This window comes from Amblyomma americanum, chromosome 1 (assembly GCF_052857255.1).
Source record: "Amblyomma americanum isolate KBUSLIRL-KWMA chromosome 1, ASM5285725v1, whole genome shotgun sequence".
Taxonomy (NCBI): domain Eukaryota; kingdom Metazoa; phylum Arthropoda; class Arachnida; order Ixodida; family Ixodidae; genus Amblyomma; species Amblyomma americanum.
In genome coordinates, this window is record NC_135497.1 from 42,608,920 (window position 1) to 42,628,287 (window position 19,368).

At 48.3% G+C, this 19,368-nt stretch overlaps 1 protein-coding gene across 4 annotated transcripts in view; it reads left to right on the forward strand.

Annotated features, from left to right (window-relative positions):
* The window catches only part of LOC144112700 (rhotekin-2-like), a 215,160-nt gene that overhangs the window by 150,485 nt on the left and 45,307 nt on the right, over positions 1-19,368 (forward strand). For all 4 annotated transcript variants that reach the window (XM_077645525.1, XM_077645527.1, XM_077645526.1 and 1 more), the window contains exons 2-5: positions 3,649-3,839; positions 5,914-5,963; positions 6,315-6,489; positions 11,524-11,677. In XM_077645525.1, the coding sequence (XP_077501651.1) occupies positions 3,649-3,839; positions 5,914-5,963; positions 6,315-6,489; positions 11,524-11,677 (570 nt within the window). The remainder of the gene's footprint in view (positions 1-3,648; positions 3,840-5,913; positions 5,964-6,314; positions 6,490-11,523; positions 11,678-19,368) is intronic.

The following is a 19,368-nucleotide window of genomic DNA, read 5'->3' on the forward strand; positions in this document are numbered from 1 at the left end:
CATGCGGTAATTAGAATGCCATGGGGCTGGTTTTGCTTTTGCCATATGTACACACCGTGCCTATACCACCATGCTAAGCATTGCAGCCACTATCACAAGGGCAGAGGATTTTGTGCTGTACATTCTGAAAAATTTTTCAATGCACAGTCTAAATATCTGCACAACCATGCACTTGGACATTTTTGGTAAAGCTAGGAGGCTCCTTGATGCTTGATCCTTCACTAATTAATGCCACTAAACCAGTAAGCAGGTACTTCAACATGGATATACACTTGATGCCACAACACTGAAACTGACATCTGAGGTAGGTTAGCCAGCACGTTGCAGAAATGGAAATTAAGGAAGAGGCCAAAAAGCTCGAAGACATAAGTGCTACATCTTTCGAGCTTTTTCCACTTCCTTGTTCTGTTTTGTCACATTACATCGAAGTACAACACATTTATGCACATGCCATGAAGATTAGCAAGAGAAGAAATATTCATTGCACCCCATTTGCAAGTTTTCTGCGAGAAATTTTATCAGAGTATGCATGAAATTCATAATATTTTCAGGCCTACCTGTTGGGTCAAAAATTATAAGGCGTCTTCCTAAAAAAAAACTCTAAAGGCGGTATCACCTTCAGTGCAAACTTCAGCAACAGCTTCAGCAGCATGCAGTGCTGAATGAGATTCTGTCGTTTTGGCAACACATACAGTTATATCAAGATATATGGCGATTTTGTTCAAAGCCCATTCATCGTCCATAGCCCCGCCACACAGTAGCGGGCTGTGGCCTCACGTCGATGTGCGTTACGTGCAGCGTCCCAAGCACTACACTTCCTCTCTGCTGCATGCATTGCTGCCTACAAGTGTTATTTCCACTCGCTTCCAGTCTTCCGAGTGCGGAGTTTAAATGCGAGGTCCAGAAAACCAACGTGCAGGCCCAGCTTTCAATTAATAGTTCCTTCAGTACCTCGCGAGCACGGGGATAATCTGAAAACATTTTGTCTTATTACGGTTCGGCACACCTAATTTTTTTTCTAGGGCTATATCTGTTTTCTTTTATATGCATAATGCATGACAACATTCCCCTTGAATTACTGTACAACCAGAGCCTGCAAGCACTAGACTTATACTGTCGGCTTGAAAGCATGGCAACTTCCTCTCGGGCTGCAACACTTGACGAGGACTGCAGAAAGCATGATTCCGTGATCGAAGCCGAGATTTTGTGCACGATGAAAGTTGTGTCGTCACACTACTCCTACAGCTCTAGTGGATCCATTTCCCAGCTATTCCAAAATATGTTTCCGGATAGCGAGGTCGCGAGAAGCTTCACTTGCTCTGAGAAAAAATGCGTGTACGTCGCATGCAACGGTCTGCGCCCATTTTTCAATTCACAAGTACAACAAATGATGGAGAAGTCTGTCAATTTTGTTGTGCTTTTTGACAAATTCTTGAATGAATACTAGCAAAGAAAACAACTTGATGTTCACGTCAGATTGTGGAACAACTGTGAGGTGACAATTAAATATCTGACTTCGACATTCATGGGTCACAGTAGTGTTCCTGTATATGCTCCCGCAGGGAGCAGTGTTGCGCGTCTGTTTTCCCTTGGCGCTCCGAATGCCATTCGCCGAGAGGCGGTCACATGATTTTCGTGACGTCAGGTGTTCAACTTTCCGCGGGGAAGCTGAGTTCACAGGCCGAGCGATCCTTCGTCAGCTCGACGCCTGACGTGAGCCCACGCTGTTGTGTACGAACCCTGCTATCTGTTCCACACGATAGACTCGCCTGAACGAGCCTCTGGCTGGCCCGTTGTGTGCTGAGGCCTTTGCCCCATGGCTCGCCCTGCCTTCATTTCAGCGATCACACCGTGCCGTGCCTTCAGTGACAACTCTTGCGGTGAACTGGAGGACGTATACGGCGGTATACGCTACCTGCGAACATCAAGGAACACTTCCAGCTTTTTATTATCTTATCTGATGAACAGCGAGTCAGGTCATTCAGCGCAACTGTGAAGTGAGCGTTGAATTGCGTTGTTCAACGCAGTTGCGGAGGCGAGCGAACGCCGCCGGCTCAGTGCGCCGCAGCTGCGCCAAGGTGCTGTAAGTCACATATATGGTATGACGTCACAGACAACCCCCCTCCGCTGCTTGAAGGTCATTCTTTGGAGCGACATGACCTTAAGGTTTTGCATGGGAGTAGAGCTTCCGCTTTAAAATAGTTTCGTCATCAAGCGACCATAGGACGCACACAGCAAGCCGAGCGCCACAATTTCAGACGGTCATGTTAAATTTTATTCGTATCATATATCCCCCACTAGCTGACGTTAATGTGGCGTCAGTATTCCCAACTACACATTTACTGAAGTTGGAGGCTATAACTTCCAACTTGAGTATATGTGTAAGATATATGTAAAGAGAAATCGTATGACACCACTCGGAGCGTTGTATGATGAACGGTTGCTCACAATTTTGGTATGAATGTAGTCGGGAATTCTGATACCACATTGACGTCAGCCAGTGTGGGGTGTATAAGACAAATAGCTTTCGACAGGGATTAGAACCGATGACGTATGCACGTCCTATTGTATGCCTTCGCAGACTTTGCCTCTTTCCTTAAGGGGTGGTTGAGGTGACCACATAGACGTGGCAGTTACTGCGCCATTTCCTTTGCTCAAAAACCAATTTGCGTATTAAGATTGTGATGCAGCCGTTCATCATACACCGCTGCGGGTAGTGTCATACAGTTTCTTGTTCCGTTCAGGTTGGAGGTTAGCTCACGACAGGCGTTTGAACCGAGTGTCCAAGTGTTTCACTCGGACCTTAGTGGAATCAGCGTTCAGAGGCATGTCTTCGTTTCCTTTCTCAGTGTGCAACCTGTGTCGGGGGTCGAATGCTCATGATGACACATTAATGGTTTTGCCTTCACAGCACATAAGCAGCCTTACGTGCCCTCTGAATTTTTTTTGCACGGATTCAAGCCTTGATTTAGAGCCTGATTTTGCAAGCTTGCCCTCGGACAATAAAAGAGGTAGGGCTCCGCTCGTACCACTCCTGCATCGCGAGGCTGGCTGTTAGTCTGTGGCCTTAGCCCATGTCGCGGCGGTAATCACACCCGCAGGGAAAAACAGTGCTAAAAAAAACGGTTGTTGCCGCGCTGACGTTAGACAGCACAGCTATTACCCTAAGGCCGCTGAATGATGCAAGTTATTTTGAGTTGTGGTTCCCCTAAGGAGTGGTCTTTCGTCCCAGTGCCGTTCAAAGCAAAGCCTCGAAGTGTCAGAAGGGCCACTGTGCTGATCCATTGTGCAACGTCCAAATGGCAGTCAACCGTTTGTTGGATCTAATGGTAATCTCGTCTCCGCCAGTGGCTTCCTTGAGTTTACATTCGGGTAATGCTGCATGTTGTAATGCCGATGCATAACTGAAGGTAAAGCTTGTTACTATGGTTGGACCTTTCGGTCCCGAGAGCATATCTGTGGGGTTTTGACCCGTGTGCAGCGTGAGTAAATCAAAGCGAGCTAAGTTCTCATCAAGTGGTCTTCCTACATGGCTCATACTCCGGTTGGGTTCCATGATTGCCCTTGGTGGGCTCACATCAAATTGCTCATTCTCCACAGTACAAGCACCTGTGTGTGTCGTCAGACTGAAGAGACTTTGCTTTGCAGGAGTATGACCTGGAGCAGAAGATCGACCTGGAGATCAAGATGCGCGAGGGCACGACCAAGCTGCTGGCCGTGTGCCAGCACCGGCCGCAGAGCCTCGAGGCAGCTAAGTCTCTGCTCACCTCCAACGAGCGCATGGCCGCCTACGTGGCCGAGCTGCAGCGCCGGAAGTCAGCCGACCGGCCCAAGCAGTCGTGAGTGCTCCCCGGGGCCGCTGTGGCCACCAGCTGGCGACCGACACAGTGATGTTGTTTGCTTGATGCTCGCATCGTCCGTAAACGTCTTGGTACTGTCTTAATTGGAGACAAGGGGTCACTGAGTGTTTCAGTTGAGAATGTACATCTCTGGCCATTGCCTACGTTGAAGCAGCACGTGTAGTCGACAAACTAAGCTCTTTGGCAGCAGCAGTAGATTGGAAAATGAGAGTAATACTGCCGTCAGGGGGAGAGTTGGTTGGTCGTGACAACAAATGGAGTGCTCGTGTTATGCACCATGGTTTACAGGTCCAGAATCCGGTTAGTGCAGTGAAAATGTATTTAATGACATTCAGTCGGATACAACTTACAGAAAACGCATGGCTCCACAAAGACTCTTGCGAATGTCCATCGAACATGCACGCGCTCGCATGACGCTGTTTCCTGCACTTTCGCACATTTCCCCACTCCCTTAACAAATATGCCCAGGCTGCTCGTCATTGGTGTCCATTGCAGGGGGTGCCAGCAAGCAGCTGGTAACAAAAAATGAAGAAAGTCTACACTCATAGCATGGAATGAAGAAAACGCCACATGCGCTTTCAACTCATTTTTGTTCAATGCAGAATTGCAGATGTTAAAGGAAACCTTGCCAAACACTGTGAGGAGTTCAAGCTATAGGTGTATGCAACCTGATTTTCAATGAATGCAAACTCATTAGTAGGAATAGAGAACAACCAACTCAGGAGATCGTGGAAGCGAGACAAATAAAAAAAAATCCTGAAAGATTATTGCACGAGCACTCTCTGTACTGCTATCAAAGAAAGAGATGGTTTTTCTTGGAGGCGCGAGCAAAAGTTGGAAGTTGTGGTAGAAGAAGTGGCTTCCTGGCCAATAGAATTGAGAAGTTATGTTGATGCTCTTCGCAATGTATAAAAAGGCTCTACGTGATTGAATAAAAATTATATGAAAGTTAGCATCCTTATGTTACGAGTGCTACATTTGTCGTCATTGCTGGCATATATGCAGCGATGTTTCTGCTATCAGTTCTGGCTTGCGGCGAGTAAAAGGTAAGGCGGCCATGTTTGCAAAGGAGTTTCTGTGCATGGCCGACTGCCGTGATGATGCAGCTGTGGGGATAAGCATACTTGCAGATGTCGAAGGTGACGTTCTGAGTATGCTGGGAAGCTTGATTGCAGGGTTTTGGGGAAAGGAAGCTGCTTGTAATTCTTTAGCGTGGAAAAGGCTCAACCAAACCTTTGGAGAGTAGGGTTGATGGTACTGGAATAGATAGAGTAGAGGGGAAAAAAAAACAGAACTTGGAGACCAACTCTCCTGTTCATGATTGGCTGGCTGTACGCTCAGGTTGTCAGGTTTCAGGCTCCATAACTGTACAATCTGGAGGCAGTGCTGCTCTTGGCCGCGCTGTGATCGAGGCCGAGCATAGTGCTGTCGAATACATTTTGAGAGGGGACAGCTGGGCCAGATGGTACGTGGTCACGCAGAATACAACCACGCTGCCAGTGCTGAAGCGTCGTCCTGTGTTTTCTTCCGGGTCTGTCCTGTCTGTTCCGATGGTTTTATTCGTTGTGAAATTTAGGGAGCTTATGGCGTTGATACCGGTCTGCCAGAATTCGAGTGTGTGGATAGTTGCTGAGCAAGAAAGCGGTGATCAATGACTGGATCAGTATATATATATTCTTGTCTCGTAGTAATGAGTGGTTTACTGTGGGACAAGTTAATTGAGACCTTAGGGCCGCGGTGCTTGTGCCTATAGGTGGCTGTGCTCGATCGAGCGCAAGCAATGTCTATGATACCGGTATACCTGCATTAAAATTTCTCACCCTTCAGTCAACTGAGCACTCTTCTTATGACTCTACTTGCACCCTTTGAGTGTATTGATGTGTATTTCTCCAAAGCATTAAATTGGCTCCTGTCAAGATATAGTGCTCGTAATTCTCACATTTATGCCGCAGTGCCTAGCTCAGTTTCTGACTTGGAAACGCAGCTGTACTAGGATAATCAGATGTGATTCCTCTTTTCTTGCTTAGACCTGTGCCTTCCATTCTTTTCGCAGCATCGGCGTATTCCCCCTGGACGTGTCTCGCTCCCGTGTGGCGGTGTCAGGTGAGCCGCTGCATTGTCACCTTCGTGCCCGGCCATGTCCACGTATGGGCCTTCTTCCTTGGCGTACGCTGTGCCCTCAACTGTTGTGGAGTCTGGCGGCGGCGTTGCACTGGCGCAATTACTTGTCAGAGCTGTACTGAAAAATTTTGCGTTGTCAGAACTGGAGGCGAAATTTAAGGAAATGCGCTTCAATGCAATGAAATAAAAACATAAGGTCTTCTTTAACAAATGACACTCTGGTACTTTTGTCGATTCACAGTTGTAGCATGGCGACCGTGAAGTTAGGCCCAGCCCACAGTTGGCTACTTGGCTTGAGTTTGGGTTGAGTGGCGGCTCTGGTCATTCTCGCAGAGATCCGGATGCCGCTGATCTGGAAGGACACGGACCATTTCAAGAACAAGGGCGACTACCGCAGGTTTGCGGTCTTTTGCCTGCTCAAGATCGGCACCGAGATCTATGATACGGCCATGATCAGCAACGTGGACCGCAGCATGACTGATGTCTCCTTCGAGGACACCATCGTCTTGTAAGTCTCCTGCTGATATTGGTCGCTGATTGCTGGCAGCGACGGGGTGGCTTGTCAGCGCATTTTGGGCTAGTGATAGTCACACATATGGTCTTCGAGGCGCAAAATTCCGATTTCAATGTAGTAGGCATATATAGTTGCGCTATTCATGTACCCAAGGAATGCCAACCTACAACACTCGGACAGACCAGCGAGTTTTCTGCCGCTGCGCCCAAGTGGTATTCACATGGGCGATGGAATCCCTCTCTAGCTCACATCACTCGCGCAGAGAGCCCGCGCAGGACGCAGTTTCCGGTTTTGTTCAGGCGACCGCTGCCTGAGGGGACCGTTCGTTCTGCCCGTACAGTCCCCGCCTCTCCAGGAGATGCGGTCGCACTTCGCCTTCGGCGGCATGCATAGGGTGCACCCCCCCCCCCCCCCCCCCCCCCGCTGCATCTTTTTTTTTGTCTTTCTCCCCTCTTTGGGTTTCTTTTCTAGCTTTCGCGGGCGTCTGTACTGTTCCCCCTCCACCTTTTTTTTCGCCTCATGTGTCCCGACAGCAACACAACCCTGCAAGGTGGTATTGTTTTGGCCCCCCCTTTTTTTCCTCCTCTACCTTCGCTGCCCATGTGCGAGAGCAGGGGTGGACTAAATTAGGCGGATCGGTGGCGTCGCGCATCTCCTCTGCACATCCACCCGCGCTGATGTATCTCCCCCGTGTGAATACCGCTTTACCGACCGCGCCGAAATGTAACTAACTTCTCTCATATCTAGTATATTTACGTGGCTTCGAATGCGTAGGTTCGGGCCTGCATGCTCTGGGAGTTATTCTATAGATGATGATAATGGCCTGGAAGATTGGTGGCTCAAAAGCAGAGCGGTGACATAAGGTTAGAAGCGTAGAACTAAAAAATGTACTAATATAGAGAATGGCTAAATTATAGACCACTTTATAACACCGTTCGGTAAATATATAAAAAAGCCGAGCATGGTGGCAGTTGCATGGTGCACTGGCATGGTGGCACAGGCGCCCGTGTGCTGTGTGATGTCAGCACGGTAAAGATCCCCAGGTGGTCAGAGTTATTCCGGAGCCCTCCACTACGACACCTCTTTCTTTCACTTCCACCTTCCTCCCTTCCCTTACGGTTCGGGTGTCCGAGCTAGATGTGAGACAGTTCTGCGACCTCTTCAAAAACTACTTTTTCATGTTTTTAAAAATTGGTCTGCGGAGTAATCAAATTATAACCTCCATTGGTTAGGAGTAGTACAGGACAATTTAAACGTTGCCACGGACCGTGGCGAGAGTTACAACTGCTAAAAAAAAAAAGAAAGTTGTTCAGCGCATAAAATTCGTGATTGATTCTGACGGATTCGGTCGCGCCCACGGTTTATTATTTTTTAATGCGTTCAGGAACTTAGCGCGTGATCGACCGCCTCGGTGATCTCGGCATTGCCGCTTTCTCCATGTACCTCCCTGTACCGGTTTTCTCCAGTGTGCGTCATGATGCATGTTGGCGATTCATCGGTGACGGGGCCACGGATGGCGGATGCCGCTCCGCGGTTGCGATGACTCAGGTGCGATTTCCGCGCGCAAGCCGGCCAGAGAAATTAAAGCGGATAAAGAGCTGCTAGCGCGTCCCGTTCGTAAGTGACGTCACCCACGCAGCGCAGCGGAACTCCCGCATAACGCTTATTCGTCTCATCGGCGTAGTCGCGCACGTTGCCAGCGTGATCCTCGACGAATTATCAACATCTCCCTCCGTTGGCGCTAATGCGCGTGCGAACGTATCGTTTGCAAAACACGTATTTTTGCGAGCCCATCCCGACTCCTTCAATCGCAGTGAGAGAGAAATAATTATATTGACCATGGGATTTGGGACACGTAGGTCCCTGGGCCCCCGCACGACCCCACTGCGCTATACGTCCATGAGTTCATGGAGTTCCATGACTTGGGCGGTCCAGTCAGTGGCGATGTTCTGCCATAGGACATTCACATGCTCACTTGCACGTACAGCAGCTAGCCTGCTACTTTTATTGTATGCAGGCTGTGTGCGGAATGCACGCTAGCTATCGTTTATAGTGGCAACCCGGCCAGTAAACTTGAAGCCTAGCTGATCTTGACAAGACCTGGGACACATTTATCATGCAGCCAGACTTGTGTGGTGGAAGGCATTCTCGAGATACAGCCGAGCCCGCTTATAACGAACATGAGCGTCACGCGGCGTCCGTTCGTTATAGCCCGAAGTTCGTATAGTAAGTGGACCACAGCTTTAAAGACAGTTGCTTGTCAAAACACAAAAAATTTTTCTTTGCGAAAAAGTCCGTGATGGACGTCTGTTTCTGCAGAGCAAATCCGATGAGGGAGGTTTCCAGTTTACTTAAAGCAGAAGCGTGCGCTTCGCCGAGGCCCTTGGCATAGACAAGTTGTCTGAGGCTCTCTATGCAGCCCAATGCTACAGGCGCGCTTACGGGTGCTGGCTCCTAAGTTTCATCTTCATCTGATTCCTCCGCGTCACTCTCGTCCCGCACTTCAGAAACGATGCCTTCGTCCGTGCAAGGTTCCGCGGTCTCGGCGTCGTCATCGACAGAATAAAATCACTCCAACCAAACTCATGAACCCCGATGTCGGAGTCGTCGACGCGCTGCCACAAATCGCCACCGGGCTGGTCATCTTCCGAAGCATCAGGCTCGGCATCAGACGCTGTGTCGACGAAGCCGGCCTTGCGGAAGCAGTTCCGCTCGCCAGTGGCCGTCACCTCCGCCCAGGACGCTTTCATCACCTCTACCGCTGATTACAATGGCAAATGGGCACTGTGTTCCCGTCCGCCATCCCGGAATTACAACCAGGGTCCGAGATTTTAACAAAGCCAACGAAACGCCCGCACCGCAACGTGATAAACAACAACATTGACAAAAGCGCGCGGCGGGGTAGACGTGCAGCGTGCACAGGCGGCAATCAAGCTAAGGATAAAGACGCACAGCGCGAGCGGAGAGACCAATGAGGGGCGTCCGTGAGCGTCAGTGCAGCCACCTCTTGGCTCCCACGGAAGGCCTGCTTTACGGAGCGTGGCCTCCGTGATTGGCACCGGCGGCGGCGTGGTTGATCGCGGAGGCCACGCGCGGATTGGCAAGAGTGTGAGGAGAGGGGAGCGGAGTTACAAGGAGGGGCGGGAGGGCGGTCTTGGAAGGCGCGTCTTCAGGGAAGGGTAGCTTGCTCGAGAGCGGCGCGAAACGGGGCGAGCAGTTGGCCTGCGATGAGGCTCGGGAAAACATTCCGCGCGCCGGGCAAACAAAGGGGCCGGAGTCCGGTTATCTCGCATCGCGGCGCCGGGCTTACGCCGTCCGTTCGCGGTAACCGATCAGCAGGGCTTAATGACGTTCGTTATACGTGTGATTTCGTGCCATTGAAACAATGTATATTTTGACGGTCGCGCAGGTCTCGTTCGTTATAAGCGAAAGTTCGTCTTAAGTGGGGCCGTTATATGTGGGCTCGACTGTACTTGAAACATGCAAAGTCTCAATTATTTATTTATATATTTACAGAATACCTGCGTCGCCCGGGGGCGTTATCGTTGGGAGACAGTTTTAGAAAGATGTAATTTTCACAATAACTAGCAAGAACGCACAAAGACAGAGTCAGCATCAAGGTAATACAAAACAATAAAGAGATAGTAAAAAAATTAAAACCGTATAAAATGCCATATGACCTTAGCATGCAAGCTTAGAATAAAAATACTAAGGTCCTTGGCCTAACCAACCCTGACTTATTGTATCTTTGAATAAGTTACTCAGTGTGGATTATTTCGGTTAGCATTCTTGATTTAATTCTGTCCATGCTCAGTCTTGCGTGAGACCAGCAATAGCTATAGCACTGCCCAAGCAGCACTGAACATTAAAATAATGTTACAAAGATATGCAAGTTACAGTAAATTTATAGGTTGCATTGGAATGTTACGTTGAAGTCAAAAATTTAATTTAATGTTATATGTTATCTGGAACATTTTAAGATTGATTTTAAGATTTTAAATTTAAGATTGAAATTAAACATTGTTTTAATATAGCCTTCTAAACATTACTATAATGTTTGAGCCATAGATATAAAACAGCTCAACAAGCATTTTAAGCACTGGGTCCCAGAATTTTTTCCATGGTTCTTACAGTGAAGATGTTTTTCAACTAGCAGTGCTTTGCTACTAAACCTCTTAGATTGTGCCCACTGTAGATTACATGCACAGCCTCATTATTTAAAACTTTGCTTATTACCCGTTCACCACTATATACCTTCAGTTATGGTTTGGTTTGGTTTATGGGGGTTTAACGTCCCAAAGCGACTCAGGCTATGAGAGACACCGTAGTGAAGGGCTCCGGAAATTTCGACCACCTGGGTTTCTTTTACGTGCACTGACATCGCACAGCACACGGGCCTCTAGAATTTCGCCTTCATTGAAATTCGACCACCGTGGCCGGGATCGAACCCGCGTCTTTCGGGCCAGCAGCCGAGCCTTCAGTAATGCAGAAGGGTATATGCTTGGGCTTGTTGGTTCATAACTTCAAGGTGAAAAACGTAGCGCAAAGAAACGAGGACACAGAAAGACGGACAACACGCGGCGCCGTGTGTTGTCCGTCTTTCTGTGTCCTCGTTTCTTTGCGCTACGTTTTTCACCTTGAACTTCAGTAATGGGTATACAAGCTTGACTCCATTGCATCCTTTTGAAAGTGAGTGTATATGCGTGGTACGAGTTGCATGTTTGTTGCATTTTGGAGATGAAGTGTCAGCCTTGTTGCTGGTCCTTGCAAAGTGTTGATGAAAGTGTGTATCCTCATGGTGGCGAGCCAGCGTGCTCATGGAGGGTTGCTTCATCATTTTCGAGGATGTTATTTATGTTGTTTAAATAATGTTAGAAAAAGATTATTTGAAGATTTACCATTACAAACGGGTAAAAGGTTAGAAAAAAGGACATTAAGAACATTGAAACAATGTTTGACTGAAGCAAAAATGTAACATTGTTGTAATGTTTTGGTGCTACCTGGGTGACTGTCTGCCCTTGATTACAGCAACCACATTCCACCTGATTTCGAGTTCAAGCTGGAAGTGTACAGCCACATTCTGCAGGATGACCTCAGCATGGCTAGCACACCTCGGAAAATAAAGACAAAGATTACCAATTCAGTCAGTCGGGCCATAGGACGCAAGCTGGCAGCATCACTGGTATGTTGTCCTTCCATTTCTCAAACAACATGCATACTACTGGTGCCATCTTTTTAACTAGCGTGTGAAACAGAAGCTGAGTAACCCTCATTTAATTTATTGGCACACTACTGTCCCAAGTAACCACAGGCATCCATGGGCTGTCCATGGCAAAACCAAACAGCTGGCTCAGCAAATGTCCATAGGATGTCCACAAGTCCTGCACTCATTTATTAGTGTTATATAGGTGTCTCCAAATGGATGTAGGATTAGTTAATGCCTGGAATGCATTATATGGTTATATTTTGACTTTCATGTGTCGGGTCTTCTGTCGTCCGACCTCCCAGCATCCAGTCTCTCACGTCCATTAATTTTTCTCTCTCCATTTGCACAAGTTAATCTGCGTGAAGGTCAGTCTACCTTTGCTCTGCACCTGTGCCTATCGTGTCCACAGGTGCATATGTGCACACGCAGAATGTCATGAAACAGGCCAGTGCCTAAATACATCTTGTGTTGTATGTAATACATGAACTTCAGTGGGAGCACTTCACCAATGCAGCTCTAACCTTACCTGCATAACAGAGGAACACCCATATATGTGTAACAATGTGAAACGTTTTGTGCATATGGTACTGCTGCAATTCTTCTTTTTTGCCTTTCCCAGGCTTGCCTTCTTGCTCAGGATTAGCATGCCTCATGTTCTTTGATATCCACTTGGCTACAGAAACCAGCAGGTGCAAGAGGTAACCTTCGCTGCAAAGCCAGTCTATTCAGTGAAGAAAGCTCGCTTCCATCTTGTGTGCGCACTACTTCTTGAGAGCATTTGTAAGGCACAGGTTCACATGGCTCTTTTCACCAGTTTTGAGAGTGCCGATTAGAACGGCAGAGGTGCCTTCTCTCTGAGAGGTTCTTACGCCCAGCATACAGGCCTTCCTAGAAACTCTAGTCTGAGATCTTAAGAATCTCAAAGACCCTAGATCAGGAAGGTTGTGAGTGACAGTAAGCGGCTCCAGTACATCACTGAAACACACCACCGCCCCCAGAACCACTTCTTGGGAATTCACGCTTTGGCCGTCGCAGAGGACTAGGTAGTCGTCAACATACCTAACACCTTTGGCACCTTTGTACTGGCAAGGCTGATGTTAAGGCACCTGTCTTTTCGGGCCAAGTACAAATCACTTAAGGAAAGGTGCAATACAGGACCCATTGCACACACCGCATTTCTGCAGGTAAACGTTTTCTTCCCACTGAATGTGAGTCGACCCAAAGAGTTCCAGGAACCTCCGAATGGACAATCTGCAAGCATTTTGAAAAGCAACTGTTTCGTGTGTGTCAATGCATTCTTCCATGCACTCTATTAACTCCTGAGGAATTGAGTAGCATAAATCTTTAACATTAACAGTGCATACCACAAAGGCACTGCTAGAATTGTTGATTAAAAACCTAGCTATGTCATCTGAGGATTTCACCCGGAAGGGGCTAGTAGTTTTAGTTTTTCTTGCAAGAGTGGGCCAAGCATCTTTCGCTACGCCTTATTATCAGAACATCTCAAGGAAAGATTTCATGCAAGTGTCAATGCCTCGTAAAAGGTGGTTAAGCTTAAGTTTAGTGCAAATTTTCTTAGCAGTTGGATTTGCCTTCTTAGCATTTGATACTTTGTGCTCATCAAAACAGGGCTGATGGCTTGTAAAGCCCCCCTCTTTGTCAGAGGTCAGCAATGCGAGGGAATTGTCTTTGAAGTACTTTACAACTCATCCTGCTGGAAAATTCCTGTCGCTCAGTTGACAGCGTGCCACCACATCGACCCCATCAGAAACACACTTGGCACTTTCCGATTCAGGTACTGCTCGGGCCACGCGTCGCACCTTGGCTAGCAGCTCCTGTGTTGAGTTCTTAGGTTCAATGGCAAACTTCAGTCCGAGGCTTAGCACTTCACGAACCAGCTGGGGAAGAACCTTGACGTCATAGGTGTGGATCTTGTTTTCAATGGCCTGTCTTGCAATGTTTCTTCTCCTCTCAATGATGCCAGCAGGTAGATTTGCCAACATGATGCGCCCCACAAACTTGCTTGTTCTGTTGATGACATGAGACCACTGCTGCCACTTGGCAGCTGTTGGTGCGGAGATGCAGGCGCAGGCAGTCGCGATAAGATGAGCTTAATGGTGCCACTCTGATTTCAGAATCCTCAGGCATCTTCGGCTGTGGCTATTAGAAGGCGCATGCCCTTCAAAAAGAGATCACCTCTGGTGGTAAAAACTTCTAGCAGATGTAGAAGGACGTAGTCTGCACTCGGGAGATAGTGTTGATAATGAGAGCATTGAGAGTTTGGAAGTCCAGAGTGAAACATTGAAAAGGGCCCGAGGTACAAGAAATGTAATTTGCCAGAATAGCAGCTTGGGCTTGTTGGTTATCTATTTGGAAGTGAACAATGCTTAAGGAATAGACATAGACCAGAGACAAGTGCTGACTTTCAATAATGTTTATTCAGAAAAAAAACACAGGCTTCTTATATTATACTATGCACGCGTATACTACACGCGTCTCAGCCACGTCATGCCAACCAAGTGAAGTGACACATGAAGTTTTGTGCAATCAGGAAAGGAAGGTGGAACAACATTTAACAGATCACATGCTTTCTTCATTAACGACACAGATGGCGTGCTGAGACACTGATTGATCATGCAGCCAAGCTATCTCAGCTGCCTTGATGATGTCGTGAACCGACTGTTCTCTGTGTTTACCTAGCACTTTGCATCAGGTAAATATTGGCACACAGGTCTTGGGGGCCAGTCTCTGCAATGCAATCCCAGATTTCTGCAAGCTTGCTCAACGTTGGTATTGTGTTCCAGCAATCCTTCACGAGTGCATCTACCTGTTTGAACTGCATATAGTATTCTTTTCCACATGTCAGTGGCACGGAATATAGCACGGCTTTCATGCATTCCACGGAGGGATTTTGGTGTTTTATTGCGCATTCCCGTTTCTTTCTTTGCGGGTCATCATTCCCACTTCAGCCGAGGCTTCAATTTGTTCACGGCTGTAAGCACCACGTGCACACCTGGTTTACGACCAGTCTTTTTTTAGGCGATGCAAGGGTCTCTTTGGGAGCTGCATCAAGAGAAGTGCGACAAGAAAGTATCTACTGCATTTCAATTTCAATCAGTAGGGAAATCCAGGCATAGCACAGATTGGCCTGAAAATATTTCAAGTTACTTTCAGATGAGTTTCTTTCAAGTTATTCTGATTTTATTTGTGTGTATAGAGGTTGGATTCTTCTGAAAGTGTTGTCCACTTGTTGGCGTGCCGGAGCCACCACAAGCAGTAATAAGCCCGACTCCGGAGAGCAAGATACGAACACGTTTTACTGGAACGCCATGTTGTTTTCTTCCCCCCTGTGCCCCTACATCAGTTGCCAGACGAGTTTTCTCCATCGGCCAACACTCCCCCACACTTGGTTTGAGAATCACACCACTGACACTCACATCACAAGTTCAGTCGGTTTGGCGGTCGCCGGATACGATTGGGCCGTCCGGGTTGACCTTCGGCTGCAGGGGTTGGTGCTGAACTTGACTGTTGTTCATGTAGGTCCCACCATTCACTCTGCTCAGTAGGGCTACCGTTATCACAACGACGAACCTGGTCGAAATGTCGGGTAACGGGTCCTCCGGCTGTGTTGAGCTTGAGCATCCTGTTTCCCAAGACATGTTGAACCGTACCCTTCATCCAACGCTGGCCAAGACCGAAGTTGCGGAACAAGACAGTCTGGCCACGGACCCATTTCCCTTTTGTTAGCGTGTGCCTTTCAACGTTCGGCTCTTGTGGTTTCTGCAGAAGCAGGTCCAGGCGTCCTTTGGGTCGATAGCTCAGGAGCATTTCAGCTGGGGATTTGTCCCTACTTCCGGATGGTGTGCGTCTGTGGTCATGCAGCCACCGGTTTAAGCGAGCTGAGAGTGTTCCACGTGTGAGTCTCTTGAGACCGTCTTTGACTGCCCTCACCGCTCTTTCTGCAAGCCCATTAGATTGAGGGTGGAAGGGCGCTGTACGGATGTGCCGTATGGCATTCTTCGTGATGAATTCTTGGAATTCGGCACTGACGAAGGCACTGCCATTATCAGACACCAGACAAATGGGCAGACCAAATCGTGCAAATATGCTCCTTAGGATCTCAATGGTTGCTGTAGTCGTTGCACCAGCATAGTCTAGGTGAACACGTGTCCACGGCTGGGTTGTTGCGGGCCACGCCGCTGCCTTCTCGGAGGGTGGCATTGATGCCGTCTGTTGGCAGATAGGGCAATTCCGCAGGAGCTGTTCTATGTCTTGATCAATTCCTGGCCACCACACAAGTTTCCTTGCCAAAGCTTTTGTGGTACTGAGTCCGGAATGTGCTTCGTGCAGTTCCTACAGGAATGCTCTTCTAGCTGCCTCAGGGATCACTAGTCGGTCTCCCATGAAGATGAGTTGTCCATCTGCAGTGAGGAAATTCCTACGTCTCCAGAATGGCAGTACTTGGTCATGGTTAGACTGTGGGGGTTTCTTAGGCCATCGTCCTAGTATGTATTCATGAAGGCATTGCATGAGTTGGTCCTTCCCAGCAACGTCTTCGAGTTGCTTCCTTGAGACCGGTGCCGTGTCCAAGATGCTGGCTACTAGTGCACTGTCTTGTTGGTCAGGGTCTTGCATCTGCAGATCAGTCTCACTGGCTGGCACAGGTAGTCGACTCAGTGCATCTGCGTTTTGGTTGTGGGATCCGGGCTTATACTTTATGGTGTATTTGTAGGCACCAAGGGTAATTGCCCACCTTTGAATGCGTGATGCTGCAGTAGTAGGAATTGGTCTATTTTCCTTGAAGAGTCCAACCAGTGGTTCGTGATCAGTCTTCAACGTGAACTCCCTACACAACAAGTAGTCACGGAACTTTACCACTGCAAACACCAGAGCCAGGGCTTCCCTTTCCAACTGAGAATAGTTCTCTGTCTTTGTGAGGGTGCGGGACCTGAACACTATTGGCCTTTCAATGCCATCGATCACATGAGATAGCACTGCACCAATTCCCTCTGGTGAGGCATCACATTCTAGCACTAGTTCCTTCGTGGGGTCAAAGTGCACGAGCATATCAGAGTTAATCAGAGAGTTCTTCACAGCTTCAAATGCTCTCTTCTCTTCAGATGCCCACTTCCATTTGCTCTCTTTCTGTAGCAACCGGTACAGAGGTGCAAGGAGACTTGACATGTTGGGCAGAAAACTGCGGTAATAGGTGATCAGGCCCAGGAAGGATCTGAGTTCTTGGACATTTCTGGGCGCTGGTGCTCTCACGATAGTGTCCAGTTTCTTTTCCGCTGGATGCAAGCCGTGTCGGTCAATTTTGTGTCCCAGGTAGGTCACTTCCTGTGCTCCGAACACACACTTGTCTTTCCGCAACCGGATACCATTTTCTCGAAAGATTTCCAGTACCTTGTTCACAGGCTTCCCATAGCTATTCTTATCCTCTGCAATCAGAACATCATCTAAAAAGACTTGCGTGCCCGGCACATTTTTCAGAAGTTCTTCCATCTTCCTTTGGAATATGGCAGGGGCTGATGCAATGCCATATGGTAGCCTATTGTAAGCAAATAGACCTTTGTGAGTGTTCAGTACAGCAACTTGCTTTGCTTGATCGTCCAGTGGTATGTGGCAGTAGGCTTCACGTAGGTCCAATTTCGAAAACCAATAGCCACCCTTGAGAGAGGCGAAAATGTCTCCCATTTTTGGGAGTGGGTACTGGTCGACATCACACTCTGGGTTGACAGTGACCTTGAAATCCCCACAAATTCTCAAGGTTCCATCTGCTTTTACCACTGGAACGATTGGCGTTGCCCAGCAGCTGTGGCTGACTGGAGACAAGATCCCTTGCTGACACATTCTGTCCAGTTCCATTCCTACTTTTTCGCGCAATGCATAAGGTAGTGAACGGGCTTTCAGGAATCTTGGAATTGCATCTTTTTTCATGGCAATGCTGGCAGGAGGTTCCTTCATCAGTCCTGTGCCCAGCTCGAAGAGGTCTTTGAACTTTTCTTTCAGTTGTTCTGTGACACTTGAGATTTCACAGTCTGGAGTCAGGATTGTGCCTACCTCTTGGTCGGGCAGCAGATGAAGTTTTTGGATCACATCTCTACCACACAGTGAAGGTCCTGGGCATTGCACCACATACAGTTCAGCAGTTGCATTGCAGTTCTGGTGCTGCGCTGTCATATGAAGCACCCCGCTGATAGGTAGCTTCCCCAAGTAACAATGGAGCTCTTTGTTTGTGGGCTTCAGGGCTGGCCACTGCTTGGCATGGCAGTGGTATATTTCTTCAGGAATTATGCAGACTGGCGAACTCGTATCCACCTGCATGTCGAGATTCACTGGTCCCCACTTCACCGTCTTGTAGACCGGCTCGACCGCAGTACCTTCGCTGGTAACCGTGTAAATATCAAGGACTGGAGTGCAGCTACTGTCGCCAGCTTCGGCACTTACCGCGTTGGCCTGAAATTTCGTCGGCCTTTTCGCTTTTACCCCACCGAAACACCTTGTAGCTAAGTGCCCTTGCTTGTGGCACTTATAGCAAGACGACGTCTTATGCGGACAGTTGGGAGCATCGTGTGAGCAGTCGCCACAACGAATGCACGGGCGCGGCGTCTTTGCCTTGGTGTGTCGGTATTGCGGATTCGCTTTCTTCTTAAACGCTGTGGCATTGACTTCGTTTGCCGATTCCGCGGTGCTCGCGTGGGGTAGGCGCTCAACATTTTGTATCGCCAATTTCGCCGACATGGCGATATCTACTGCTTCTTGGAGAGTAAGAGACTTTGGCTTAGCCAGAAGTACTCGTTGGACCATCTTTTCTCGCAACCCGATGACAAATCTCTCACGCAGGTTTCGTTCCAACGCGCTCCCGAAGCCACAGTTGTCTGCGATCTTCCGAAGTTCTGCCAGGTATTCGCCTACCTTCTTGCCGGTTTTCTGTACGCGGGTTTGAAACCGGTACGTTTCGTAAATTTCCGACAGTGCCGGGTTCAGGTGCTGCTTGAGAAGTGCAATGATGGCTTCATGAGGTTCGTCCCGCGGCTTTTTCGGCGCCAGTAGGCTTCGGAGACGACCATATACCTCCGGGTTGAGACATGTTATGAAAATCGCGCCTTGCGAGCGTCGTCGGTGATTTCGTTAGCATCGAAGTAAGACTCTAGCCGCTCGGAGTAGTTTGTCCATGTTTCCGCATTCGAATCGAACTGCGGAGGTGCCGCGAACAATGGCTGAGCGCCAAGTGCTTGCGCCATGCCACCTACTTGTCGCGCCGGTTCTTGCGTCTCACGTAGAGTCGTGGGCTTGCCTAGGTGGGTGTCGTACGTTCATTCTGTCTTCATCCCATCCTCGTCGCCACTTGTTGTCCACTTGTTGGCGTGCCGGAGCCACCACAAGCAGTAATAAGTCTGACTCCGGAGAGCAAGATACGAACACGTTTTACTGGAACGCCATGTTGTTTTCTTCCCCCCTGTGCCCCTACATCAGTTGCCAGACGAGTTTTCTACGTCGGCCAACAGAAAGCTTCCATGTAAAATTAAGGGGTACTAGTTGTGAAAATGCATATAACTACACATCAATTTTCTTTCTTGTGATGAAACTGGACATGTACTGTATGTCCACTTAATATACATGACTAAGTGTATCTTCAAGGACATAACGTAAATAAAGAAATA